The 13,787-nt window shown below is 41.4% G+C and overlaps 1 protein-coding gene across 1 annotated transcript in view; it reads right to left on the bottom strand.

Annotated features, from left to right (window-relative positions):
- SPATA16 (spermatogenesis associated 16) overlaps positions 1-13,787 on the bottom strand; it is a 126,781-nt gene that overhangs the window by 62,720 nt on the left and 50,274 nt on the right. Inside the window, exons 4-5 of the mRNA XM_014938797.1 lie at positions 10,644-10,733; positions 237-321 (exon numbers count right to left, since the gene is read on the bottom strand). Coding sequence (XP_014794283.1) covers positions 237-321; positions 10,644-10,733 — 175 coding nt within the window. The remainder of the gene's footprint in view (positions 1-236; positions 322-10,643; positions 10,734-13,787) is intronic.

A 13,787-nucleotide genomic window follows, 5' to 3' on the forward strand; every position in this document is an offset into this window, starting at 1 on the left:
TTTATAGCAGTCCATAAAATTGAAGTATGAGCCAAGGGTTAACAACCTTGAATTTTGCCCTTAAAATTAGTCCAAGAAAATCTAGTTCATTATAAATACAGTAGCACTATATAGTGTCCTGTTGATTGATATGCCCAAGAGCTACCTTTGTCGGCAGTCTTTTAAGCAGTAATCCTTCATTTTGGTCTTAATAGTGAGATGGGCACCTCCTTCCTCATTGGGCTATCAATTTTTACCTGCCAATACAGTTTGATGAGCTTGCTTGTATGCTGCTCAGTGCCTCCTGTCAGCCAGTACATATAGTCAGCAATCATGGCGCTCCTGATGACAAAAGCAGAATAAATGAGTGTTCAGGGAGAGAAGGATGTATATAGCAATATTCAAAGGAGGTAGTATTAAAAGAGTGTAACATGAGGTTTGTATCAAAGGATTACACATAACTCTCAGTCTTTATCCAACTTTAAGACAAGCTTTAGTAAACATTTTTTAGCTAAACCCTGTGTTTTCTTTTAATAGCTTTTCCATATTTTACTCTGAGCAAATATTTAATGACTACTATACAATATTTTAGTCTGGCTTTTCTTTTTTTTTTTTTTCTTTAAAATATTTGTCAGTGAGATATCTTATGTGTAAGTACATTTCTTCCAGGACAGCATCAACAGATATAATGCCCTGTAGCTTGGTAGTCTGAGAATATCACTTGTCTATAACAAACTCAGACATAGTTCACCTTTGATTAAACTATATCTTTAAAAAAATCCCTAAACCAAAAGTAATCAGCTATCTTGCTACCTAATTGAGTATGCTTTAGTACTCCCACTGTCTGTGACAATCATTGCATTACTCTTTCTAGACTGAAGGATATTAAGAAACTATTGTGCAATGGATATTAATGCAGAGTCTTAACAGACTTTAGAAAATCAGTTTGCTTTTATGGCTGCTTCTCTACACTGCACTCCGTTTCCTTTCCTCTAGAGATTCCAAATCCAATTAAATGTGACTAGATGTAATTCCAAATTGTCACTTTAGTCAATTAAACATATAATAATCTTGTGTACCTAATTACTAGCACCAAAAGTTTATTTGTTGATGTAGTGCTATCAATGTGTACTTCTGCATGTTCTCCTTATCATTGCCTATATATTAATTGTGCTTTGACATTACTGTAAATTGAATTTGAAATTTCCCCCTAGTTAAAAGTGTCTCACAAACAGTAATCCCAATCCTGCTGTAATACCCTTTTAGAATGTACTTTCCAAGGCAGTATTATGTTCTTAATGAGATATAACCAAAAATACACGGATTTAACAATAAACATTTCAAAACAGGCCCGGTATCAGGAGGTAACACATTGTTACAAACAGGAACTAAATCTTCCCTTAGATGTTCTCACACAGCTCCCACTAATTTCACTGGGAGAAAAGCAATTCAGGAGGATCCACGGATTTCTGCATAAGGACTGGATTTAGCCATAAGCTTTATCCAATGCTCGTTTAAATCATTGGCAAAAATCCTCTTGACTGCACTAGAACAAAGAGCAGTTTCTAATTGAACATCGTTAGCCCAGCCGGCACGGGGTGAACAAAGGATGAAATCCTCATTGCCCTGAAAATCATTGGCAAAATTTGCATTGACTCCAAATGGTGCCAAGGTTTAATCCCAGGAATGACATATGGATCCTGTGGATGAAGCAGAGGATGAAGCAGCCAGCACTAGCTCCTTGACCTGGGATTGGCCACAAACTGCCTGTTGGTGATGGTTTTGGGGAAAGATGTTCACTGTGTCCTGACGTGCAAAAGGGAAATAACCACGTGGCATAAAATGGGGAAAGATTAATCTGTCACATTATTCTGTACCTTTTGGTCTACTAGAGGTGGTCTACAAAGCTTCCAGCTCCTGTGACAGTGGCAATAGCTGGCTAGGAACCAGCATACACAAGCAGTGGTGGCCTCCTGTGGCCTCCTCATCAAAATGGGACTTTCAATCTAAATTTAGAGCAATTCTCAAGCACTAAAGCCTTGTTTTTGGAGTCAAAGGACATTTGTAAATGGTCATTTACAATTTGGGCTCCTACAGATATATCACCACTCAAGCACTGTCATTTCCAAGATTAAAACCAACAAATCCTTAACCCTGAGTGACACCCTGTCGGTGTGTGCTGTGGGTCAAACACAATCAGGTGACACAGAGACAGCCACGATGCGCTTTGCCACCTGCTTTCATAGGTGGAGATGTCCACAGAGCCCTGGGCAAATCTGGACTCACTTCTCAGACAAGTTGCTTCATCTTTCTCTGCTTCTCAGCATCAGCTGTGAAATGTGGGCGATCGTATTTGACTGATTTGCTAATTTGGTGTGTGAGTCCTCCTGGCACAATCTTTTGCTAATTCTTCGCCGTGGTCTCAGCACAATGTCACTCTGATCGTAGCAGAGGTCTCCAGGCATCCTTGCTCTCCAGACAAATGCCTTTCCTCTGTATTCTTCCTTCTTAATTTGTTCTTTTTTTAAATAATCAGAAGCACACTTACATCTGAAGCATTCCTGTTTAGTTTTTCAACATCTGCTTTTATCCCTGCTAGATTTCTCCCGTACTGCTGTGCATTACATCAAGAATGGTGAGGCACATCCATAAAACCCCTCTGAGCATTTCAAGTGCCTCCATCACATTTTTCCTTCTCAGTTCCTCAGCCATCGGGGAGCACACACAGGTCAGGACCTACGCTTGCTACTGTGACCTTGGGGCTTATGAGGGACTTAAAAAATGTCTACTTTCAAAAGAAACACAAGCATTAAGGTTCTATGTGGATGGCCTGTGTCCTGCCCCAAACGCTCCCAAGTCAGAGAGTCTTCTTTGAAGGGCTCCCAGGATCAGCTCAAAGAACCACAGTGACACATGTGAGAGGGAACTATGAATTTCCAGAGGCAGGGACATAGGTGAAATGGCACTATCTGAATAGTTACAGGGCTGGGCAATGAAAAATATTTCGGGACCTGAACACTCAGAAACCAAGGGACAAATTGGCATATTTAGGGAAGTTAAAAGCCAGGGTCCCATTGTATGAAGTATATCATATTAGTGTATTATACATACTATATATGACTTAGGATAGTATAAAGACAACCCATATTAGCATTTCAGCAGTATGTATGGGCCAGAGGAAGTCCTTCTTCCCACCTCCTGCAGTTACAGCTCCTGGGGAAATGGGAGCTTGTGAAGAACTGGGTGGAAAAGGGTTCAGTGCAGGTCAGTTGGGACTGGTGGCTACGTCCTGTGGAGATGCTGGACAAGTGATGTTGGCCAGCTCTGACTTGTACCTCTTGAGTGACTACTTAAGAGTTCGGCTTTGAACCTTCCTGTGCACAAGGAACATATGGTACAAAAGAATGTGAAAATAGCTCCCATTTAGACCATGGAATGCATTTTTCTGGATGAAATGCCACGTTTTATTTTTACAGTTTTTAAGGCTAGTGGGATCAAACTCTAACGATAACAAAGATATGTGCATTCTCTTTCTACTTCTGACACTATCACTTCAGGTGATATTCAGAAACATCGGCCTCATATTTACAGAACCATCCACCAGTTTTGAGTTACTCATTTGAAATACTGAAGAACTTGCCTGAGCTTCAGGTGTGCAGCCCACCACAGTGCTCTGTTTGCCATGCGAACCGAAGTAGTTCTGACAATACACCTTAGGGGATGTCGGAGACAATATGACTCTTCCTTCTCTCAAAGCATGAGGCTTTATTTTAAAATGCTTTTTTTTTCCCCTAGTTGCTAGTTTGGGCCAGTATGGGCTGGTGTGAACTTCTCTAACGTAATTAAATCCACCTGGGTTAATTCAGTAAGCCTGGATCCAAAGGTGCCTTGCAATATCTGCTCAATCCAGCCACTTGGTGGTGCAGAACAATAAGATATATTTCTAGACGTGCGAGCGAAGAGCACACCACAGATCCTAAACTGTCTCCCTCAGCCCATCTCCAGACAGGCACAGGACTTGTAATAAAAGAGTGGAAGGCAGCTCTTGCTGCCTGACAGCTGCTGACACTAAGAGCCCCTGCACAGCCAAATCCTTCGCAGCAGCCCCATAAGTGGGTGACAAGAAAATGGATGGTCCGGGTCTAAGCAACACGCAGAGTTTTCTGGAATGCACCAAAGTGTTACGCTGCCAAAGATGACAAGAAATTAGCCTTGTTGTTAAATGCTCGTGTGTTCATTTACCACTGCGAGTACTAGAAAAAAACCACATAAGGGCAAGACTCAAGGTCAGCTCCCTCAGCCTTGCCTGCTCCCCCCTTGCTGCAGGGAAGGGGAAGAAGGCCTGAAGGGGAGAGGAGGATTTCTCTGCAGATGGCAGAGCCATAGGGATAATCACAGCCTATGCACATTAGAGTAACTTTCACTCTTCTGCGCTATTCAGCCCCAATTGCTGCTAAGATCAGGAGGCTGATAAGTGGCAGAAAATTACCTTTACTCCCTACCTCAAGTGATCTCACCTGGATCTGCAGTAAGTGGTACTAAAGGAAGGCCTCAGCCAGTGCCATGTGATGTCAGTCCTGGGTAGATCTACCGCTGGGAAAGGGTAAGTGTGCCTCATTTTTTTCACTTTAAGAGGGATTTTAATATTCCTGATGCAGACAACCGAGTATTTGAGATCTCTAATACAATAGGACTGAGTCTGAGATACGAGATACAAAATAAACTGCTGCTCTCTTTTGGTTGACCTTCTTATTTCCTTCTGAGAATAGAAAAGGGAAGTAATGTTTGTAACTGGAATAAATAGGAGGTAGTAATTTTAATGCAATTATCCTATTTGAAAAGTGAACACAATAATAACAGCTAATTTTTAAGCATCTCCATATACCCTAAATAATTGTAAACTCATTACTTTGAGGTTGTGGACACACTTGGAAACCATTAGATGATGGGAGATAAACAGAACTCCAGAACACTGAGCAGGAATGAAATTACAAATGCCAGGATTTACCTGTATGTACACTAGCCCTGAAATGGGGCAAAAAGTATTCTGAGAACCCCTGTTACCTATGCAAAACCCCTTGCTGTTGCAAATAGCTGCAGATGTCTAGCTAAAACTTAATTTTGAGCGTTTCACCAGTGAAACTTAAATGCCCTGGAAGCTGCTGTAAAACTCTTCTGTCTTGCCAGACCCTTCCAGGTTAGTGAAGGGGTAGGCTTGCTGTCTTTGCTGAAGTTTCTGGGTTTCTGGGTCAGTAGCCCATTGCTAGAAAGCAGAAATGATTTTCCTGCAAGGAAAATGGCACCTGTGTTTAGAATGCATTTATTATATTTATTATTCTCTGTCCTGTGATTGCATTTCTGCCTTGTATTGAGATTGCTTTTCAGTGATAACAAATGTTTCTCATTTAATGGCAACTGTCATGTATGGACATAGAAATTGCTTTCCAAATGTGAGCTGAGCAATGCATGGGGAAGGGACAAGCCTTTTGAAATGACAGGGGATACCCAAGAAAACAGGTTGCTAAGCCCAGCAGGATCTTGGGCTCTCCTGGGGTCACCATGGACGTGCTGCACAGATCCCAGGAGGTGCAGGAGGTCCCAGTGCCTGTGTTGGCTTCATAGTCCAACCTTTTGGAGAAAGGATGGGATAACTGGGATGAGCTGGTTTTAATAGAGATGCAGTGAAGCTTTCAGAGGGATGTGGTCCACGTTTGTTGTGGCCTCTAGCTGGTGTTTGCTCTGCTCTCTTGCATCTCTTTGTGCCTTGTGCTCCCTAAGTGAGGGACGTAGCTTACTTCTGGCAGGGGATATGGAAAAACCAGCACAGAAGGCTGCCTCTGGCCTCTGCTGTGAACCTGCCCGAGCAAGCTGTTGTTTGACACTTGGACAATCTCAAGTGATAAAGAATGATGTGTGCAGTGCGGAAATAACGGCCGGTAATGTTAGACACAGACTAACATCATATGTTGGTGGCAAATTAAATAATGGGCCACGTGGGCTTTCCTTTGGGCTTTGACTGATCCCAGCACTTGTCAGAGCTGCTCTCCTACACCCGATTTATGAAGCACTCCTATAGCATTGCTCTGGGGGAGATGGAGGCCACCATCCAGGAGAAGCTCTCAGATCACTTTGGCTGGGGGGGTGTGGGGGAGAAAAACAAAATTACATTTTTTTCTTAGTTCTGGGCAAGGTGTACTCCCTTTGCAATGAGCTTTCTCACAGTGGTGACTGCTGTGATGTGGGGGTCTGTGGCTATGACAACAGGCTTTTTTTTTTTTTTTTTTACCTTGGTATAGAATTGTATTTTTTGTTTGTTTATTTTAGTTTAAGGAAATCAGGATAAAACAATTAGGATAAGTGAGAGAATATAAACTTTCCTCTGTTTTTCCATGAGAAAACAGGTAGCACAGATGCAGGTGTGTGCAAGAGGCAGTCAGCTGGTGACTCTTCCAGCTTCTGTCCCTAACCCCAATTATGTATACACCTTCCCTTAGTGCGACTGTACGCTTTGTAAAACAAAACTGGACATACAAACTAACTCAAATTACTCACTGACCTTTCAGCCATTGCCTCTTCAAGTCTGACTAAAATGGGATGCAGACCTGAACTTTTACAGAGGGCTGAGGTTTACCACCTGCAGACCTACTTTGCTTTTCAGCTGATGGGGATTATCTAGATTATTATTACTTTTTTTTTTTTAATGGGAATGTCAAAAAGCTGAGTCAGCCGTATCACAGCTATTAAGATGCTAAAACTTCTTCCTCCTTAAGTATTGCTTACCCCTACTCTGTGCAGTCAGATGAATATGAGTTGTTTGTTCTGGCAGAGGGACAGACAGTCTGTTTTCCCCTACATGTATACAACTAATTTCAAGTCACTAGTGTTCTAGCTGGTGATAAAAGAGCTATCTTAAGCTTTTTCACAGAACACAGTGACACTGTTAAATCAGCACAGCATTTTGATTAGCAAAAAGATGAGAGCTATACACTTAATGATAAAAAGGCGCAAAATCCCTTCTGTACTTAAAACTCCAGTTTCCAAGCAAATAGGTAGCCATATTTTTTCTGTAAATTACAAATTTTCACCTTGCTGCTGATTTAAGGCTATTCAGTGTCAGCAATAGCCTGCACTAAAGAGGTAAGAAGAAAAATGGCTTTCATGCCTTATTGCTTGTCTGGTTAGACCTTCTGCTGTGGATGTGTAGGAGGGAGCTGTGGGGTCAAAGCCTGTGGGTTTGGTGGCTCAAAGGATGCCCAGGCTGCAATACCTCTTACTTCAGGAGCTTTGAGGCTCACCCCTGGATGCGTGTTCCCTTCCTGGCACTCTTGTCCTTGAAAGCAAGGTCTGCTGGTTTGGCTGCTCTGTCCTTCGAGATAGTATGGACCTCCCAGGTTCTTCTGTGGCTTATACATCGCCTTGCACATACATGTCTCTTATCTCATCCTTCCCTAGGACAGCAGAAGTCCTTATATTGCTCGAAAGGTTGGGTTCTCCTCAGCCTTCTCCAAGAGCATTTTCTCAGTTTTGTGGCAGAAATGAGCCCAGGACCCTTTCCTGAACTTTCCATCCTGGTTATTGAGGGATCTTTTATCAGCTGTGACCATGTGTCCTTTGGCAGGGTACTTCCAGTAGCTGCTATTGGAGGCTGACCCGAAGCCTGAACGCCTTCTAATGCCTAGAACTTCCTGGTAACTTCCAGACTAAATTTATATATAATGCATTTATGCCCATTTGTTCAAGGGCCAAGACAGTCTTTCAACTGAAATAGTTTTTCTCCCTTCTGAGGTTTAAATCTTTACTGTGTTTGTCAAGAGCAGTCTCCTAACATCAGGGATACCAATAGAGAAGAAATATATTTACTAGCTGACATCTTAGTGAAAGCGGTTGTAGCACTTTGGAATTCATCACTGGCAGATGCTGTGACCCCACAGTGGTGTTTCTAGGATTGCTTTACAATGCCAAATGGCCTTAGGCTGCTCTCTACGTGGTGGCATCCTATCACAGTGCTATCCCGAAGGAACTGCTGTGCAGCTGACAAAATTCAGAAATGATGCAGATACGGGCATATCAGACTCCTTACATTAATTCAGACGCCCTTGCATTTGGACTGCTTTGTATGCTTATTCTCCTGATACTGGGCAGTGTGAAAATTACACCCAGAGGAATTTGAGAGATGCTTAAATTACAGTAGACCCCACTCTAACCTCTGAACCGAAGAATTTTCCCTGGTACCTCCTCGGAGACAAAATCTCAGGGGATGTCAGCTTGATAGGTAGGCTGAGCTCAGTGTGATTATGCTTCCTGCTTGTGCCAAGCAGTCCTGCTCACAACCACACCGTGCACATACCCACACCCTATCCTGGCTGTATTTAATGGGCTCTGCAATAACTCAACGAGGGGGGTGGGAGGGCAAGGGGTACCTAAAAGCAGAAGAAGGAATACAGTGACGTTGTTCTTGTGCATAAAGAAGGCAGAAATAAATGACAGCTTGTGCTAAGAAAAAATAAATTTGTATTTCCAGAAATTGCAACTGAGTTGACTGTGTGCCCTGGTCTGTCTGCGACGAGCAGAGTCGATCCTGCACCATTAGTGGGGTTCGACTGAGACCAGTGACTCCAGTGAGATGACAGAAGCAGTGCTAAGCTTAGTTTAACACAATCTGCAGAAGCAGCTCTGCACAGTTGCTATAACACTATGTTAAACTAGGCTAAACTCTGAATACTGCTACAGTCACTGCTTTTGGAACCACTCTGGATTCAGTCTGTCAGAATGTTCCTCTCCTTTACAAAATACATAATCTCATTTAAAATCATCTAGTTTCCTGAAAGCTACTCAATGTGGGGAAAAAAGGCTGACACAGTTCCCTCTTGCCTGCTGATGTAGTAAACTTACTGATTGCTTATCTGCAGTAACACCAACCACCTTTTTTTTATTTTTGAAAACGTATTTATGTACACCTCCTTGGTTCATACTGTCTTCTCAAATATGGGCATTTATATGTATTGCTTCTTAGGAAAGATCAGTTTCTAAAAGGGTATTTTTTTTACCTTTTGTTATTGTTACTATTTTTTTAAATCTTCAGTGTGACTTCTTCAAGGGGAAAACCTTCTTCCCCCCCCTTACCCCAGCACCCCAGATGTTTTCCCCTTGTATTATTTCACTTGTTGGGCTACTAGTGAATTTTTGGGTTTGAAATTGTCCTGGCCAGGATTCCCCATCTGTCACAAAGCAACATACTCTCCTAACGCAGCTCTGACATGCCTGGCTGAGCAGTGGACCTCAACTATTGAGGATTCAGTAGGTAACGATTCCCTTCTGAATAAACACCCCAACAGAAGATTTTAGGAAGAAGAGACCGTTACCAGTGAGATATAAAAGGAGATCTGGGAACCATCACAACACTCTATCTTTTTTCAACAAAACGTTTTACTTCCTTAGTTTGAAAAAGATTTCCTTGAAATGTGAGCTGTGTTTTCAAAAGTAAAAAAAAGAAAAGGTGTGGGTGAGTTTAAGGTCAAGTGAAATATTTCAGGTTTATCTGAAATCATATTTCTAAAAAAATGTGGAAAAACTGTTTCCTTGTCTTGGGGAACTGATTTCTCCTCCTGGTCCTGATGTGTGAAAGCTACTGAGATTACTTTGACATAATCTCAATGTGTGTCCTGCAGAGGGAAAAGTGCTCGTCCTGGAGTCTTTGGCTAAACTCCAGCACAGAAAATTGAAGTTCATCTTCCCAAATCCTCTCTGTAACTCTGCTTGGATAAAGACTTCTTCCACTACCCGTACAGACTGTTTTGCTGCTATTTTAATAGCTTCAGAGCTCTACCATCGCTGGCATCCATCTTAAATGATGAGCAAAGTGACCCTTTCAGTCTCACGCCTAATTCCCGCTGACTGTTCTGCCATTAGTTAGCTAATGATTTGTGAAATATTTTGTGATATACTTTGTGGTCTTCAGCCAAACAGTCCTCTGTAAGTGTCTAATGTTAGGAGCAGTGACGATACATAGCAAGTCACCGTTGCATTTCCCCATGCGTTTCTTTCGTTTAAGCACGTTAAAGGGCTAAAAACTTCTGCTGCGTGTTGAAACTTCTAGTTTTTGGCAGTGTTTCTGCAAGCACACAAGCAGAGCTTCCTCTTGCAGGCTTTCCTCCTGCCAGCAGTTCCCGTTCACACCAGCAATCTCATCAGCTGCACGCAGGCTAAATTTTGCAGCATATCACAGTGTACCATGAGATCTTGATTTCTATTTTTCTTTCATTTTTTTTTTTCTCTTTTCTTTCCCCCACATCCACTCAGAGCACACTTGAGCTTCTGCCCACGGTTATGGGGAAATTGGGGAGTGGAAGATGCTTGTGTGTGTGTAGCTTTTGCCCCACTGCAGCCCTGGGACCTGCCCAGGGCTCACTCCTGTGCCTGAGAAGGAGTAAATGCTCCTACACACATTAGTCTAAATGCAACGAGGGACCTAATTGGGATTATTCACGTTATGTCTACTGGGAGGATTGGAGCTCTGTCGCATGTGAGATCATATACACAAAGCCAGTACAAAGCTCCCACTGATTTTTTGGAAAAGCCAGGGTATAAGATGATACTCTTACTACTGAGAGCTGGAATGAAAGAGCTGTAGAGAAGCCATGAGACATCCAGGAGCAGTGGAGTACCTTGCAGCTTCCGAGTATCTCTCTAAGTACCGAAACGCAGCAGCTTGGCGCAGGTGGTTCCGGAAATAAGCTGGGTTCAGGATAATGCTCCTTAAAAAGATAAGAGAGGTGGACAGGTTTAGATTTCTAATTCTTAAATCATTCAGAGCTACTAGTAATCAAACTGTGACTAAGACACATGTTGTATACGTTTATTCTATACAACTCAACAGTGTTGTCAACTCAACTGAAATATGAACTGTCACTTTCTCTCTCTTGACAGCTGTGATATATGAACAAGCATTATTAAAATTTTTATTGAGGTTATATCATAAATGCAGTTTCATTAGGGTTTTGTGTATTGTTCTAGAAAAAAAGTTCCTGTGGTAATATTCTATATTGCTTTTGGCTTGTAGATAACAGAAGCAAAAAGGCTACAGTACAACTTCTTGTTAACCCCTAGGATGAGTGACAGTTGTCTGACCAATCTACCTGGAAAAGCTGTGCAACTGGACTGTATTTTAATGTTAACTTGGAAGTTTTTCAAATACTTTCTGTGGAAGTGATAGGTTCTATGTGGGTGGACCTTGGCATGTTTCTTAGACCCTTAACTTTAACAGATATAATTCCAGGTGTGACAAATTACAGGCTTTAAGTCAATATCAGACGGAGATGGTAAAAATAGCATAAACTAAGGAGTTAGATTGGCAGGCAGGGTAGCCTTCTGATGTGAGCAGGAGGAGGGCAAGACTGACAGCTCCTTCTACATCTAATTAGTTCCACTTGTGAGGTCTTCAACAAGTGACTGGCTTCTCTGGTCAGCACTTCTCCCAGCGTTTGGAGAAAAGGTATGCATTGCGTGTTCTAGGATGGCAAGTTTAACCTTTATCATCACATATGTGTTTTATAAAGTAATTAATTGTAGCTTAGAACATCAACAAATAGATTAACACTGCATTCTGTTAAAAAGAAAACTTGCAAACTGGCTTTTGTTTCCTCATTGAAAATTTAGAATATCATGTTAGCATTAAGAACTACTACTTCTGTGACTTCAGTTTATTAATAACCACAGAATGAATCCTCTTTATAACCAAATAACTTATTAAAGCTTATTCATTGTCTTGAAACTGACATAAATATATCTATGTAAACACATTCAGCTATAAATTCTCATTTATGGAAACACTCAGAGCATTAGAGCATTTTAGAAGACCCATAACTCTATTCCATATGTATTCAGCACTTGTGGACTCTGTCTGTGGCCTTCAGAAGGAGCTTTCAAAATAAGTTAAAACCTAAAATTATTTCAGAGATGCTGTAGACTTGTGAATCAAATTAACTCTGCAGGTGCTTTCTCCAAGGCATCTAGAAGAAGGCCTAAAGCTCTGAATGGTTACGTTGACATTGGCAAGTAATTAGATATATCAAGAGTGAATCAGTAGATCAGATAAGATAGTGTTGAGGCTGTTACATCTATATCGTAGACAGTTGGGGCTTTTATTTCAGGCTAGACTTAGTCTGTTCCCTTGAACAAAGTTCCCCTGTGCGTGTTGCTCAAAGCTGTCTTGAAGGTCAGCTGTTGGTTTGGATTCCTGTACCTTCATTAGGTGCTATTTGTATTTTGGGCCAAGCTCGTGCAGAACGTGCAGGTAGTTTTCTCTGAAATTAATCTAGTCTGTGTGTGCCAAGAATAATCTAGTGTGCAGAAAATAGAGAAAACTGGGCAAGTGCATCACAATCTTACTTGCTGAACCAAAGTGCTAAGGTAGACGTAACTAGTGACGTTTCTGTTCTGGCACAATAAAGCTTTCCTCTGTATCCTGTGGTGGTATAGGAACTCAGAAGCATGTCAGAACTATGCTTTCCCTGTCCAACATGTGAAAAAATGCTCTGAAACCTCTATTGAGAGAAAGCACTAACCTGCAGGAACTACCTTTTTGGAAAGAGGGTTTGGGGGGAAAATCCGTGACAAATGATATCATATAACTTAAGGCATTACTGGAGGAAGACAGACCTTAGTGACTGGGGAGGCCTCTAAATACTATATTAACATACAGTGTATGAAACAGCACAGGAGGCTAAAAATTAGTTGCTCTTAATGAGGGGAATGAATCACTCTTATCAGTAAAGATAATAACAACAGCAAACACTGCTCTTCTCAGCCAAACATGGTTCAGATCTGACACTTAGACAATCCTGATGGTCACCAAAATTTTATTTAACCAAAACAAAATAATCAAAACATCAAATACTATCACTTTTTAGTGACTTGACCAATACAGTAATACCTTACACAGATGACAACTGGTACTTCTGCAAGCTATTTTAAAGGAGATTATTGCTGCTGTAAACGGTAGTCACCAGTTGATAATAGTAATATTGATCTCTTTTCTTCACCCCCAAAAGTTATCAGTTCTACCACAGCCAAGCAATAGCACTTTGATGAGAAAAAATTAAAAAATCAATAATTCCTTGGTAGTTAGCAACACATTTTCTGTAAGTCTTGGAGCTGGATGTGCTGTGATAGGCTTATAATAAATATAGAACTATGGCAGATCTTCATAGAATTAGATATCAGCTCTGCGTTTTCCATCTTGATTTTTTTTTTTTTAACCAGTCTCAAAACGATCAACTGCTTCTCTTGATCTATAAATTCTGTACAGAAAAATATTACAGCATGTCCTAATAGCTTGAGCAAACATCAGAAAGCTACCTTTGACTCCTGGCAGTTTGGTTTGATGTTGCTGGGCTCTCTGTAGCCTACACACTAGAAATAATTCTTGCTGTATTACTGCTCTACCCCAATGTAGCCTTTTTCTGTAGCGATGCAGCTCCAGTTTAGTAGCCTTTGTGCAGAACAGGGCTAATTTAATGCCAGGTGTGCCCTAAAACTGTGCAGGGCTGCCTCTTTGGCTTTTAAATTCGACTCTGTGTTTCAGGTGAAAAGGGGAAAAAAAAAAAACCAAAACAACAAACCCAAAGGTGAAAAGAGGAAAAAAAAAAACCAAAACAACAAACCCAACACAACTGAATTAAAATAGGAAGCAAAGGAATTATACAAACAAAGGTTAAGAGGAAAACCCTAATTCCAGGAAGTTCTCCTTCAAATAGGAGCAGATGGGGGACCCATCTGGCCAGGCAGAAATGTGCCAGGCTGTGCATACT

This window comes from Calidris pugnax, unplaced genomic scaffold (genome assembly GCF_001431845.1).
Source record: "Calidris pugnax isolate Ruff unplaced genomic scaffold, ASM143184v1 scaffold52, whole genome shotgun sequence".
Lineage (NCBI taxonomy): Eukaryota > Metazoa > Chordata > Aves > Charadriiformes > Scolopacidae > Calidris > Calidris pugnax.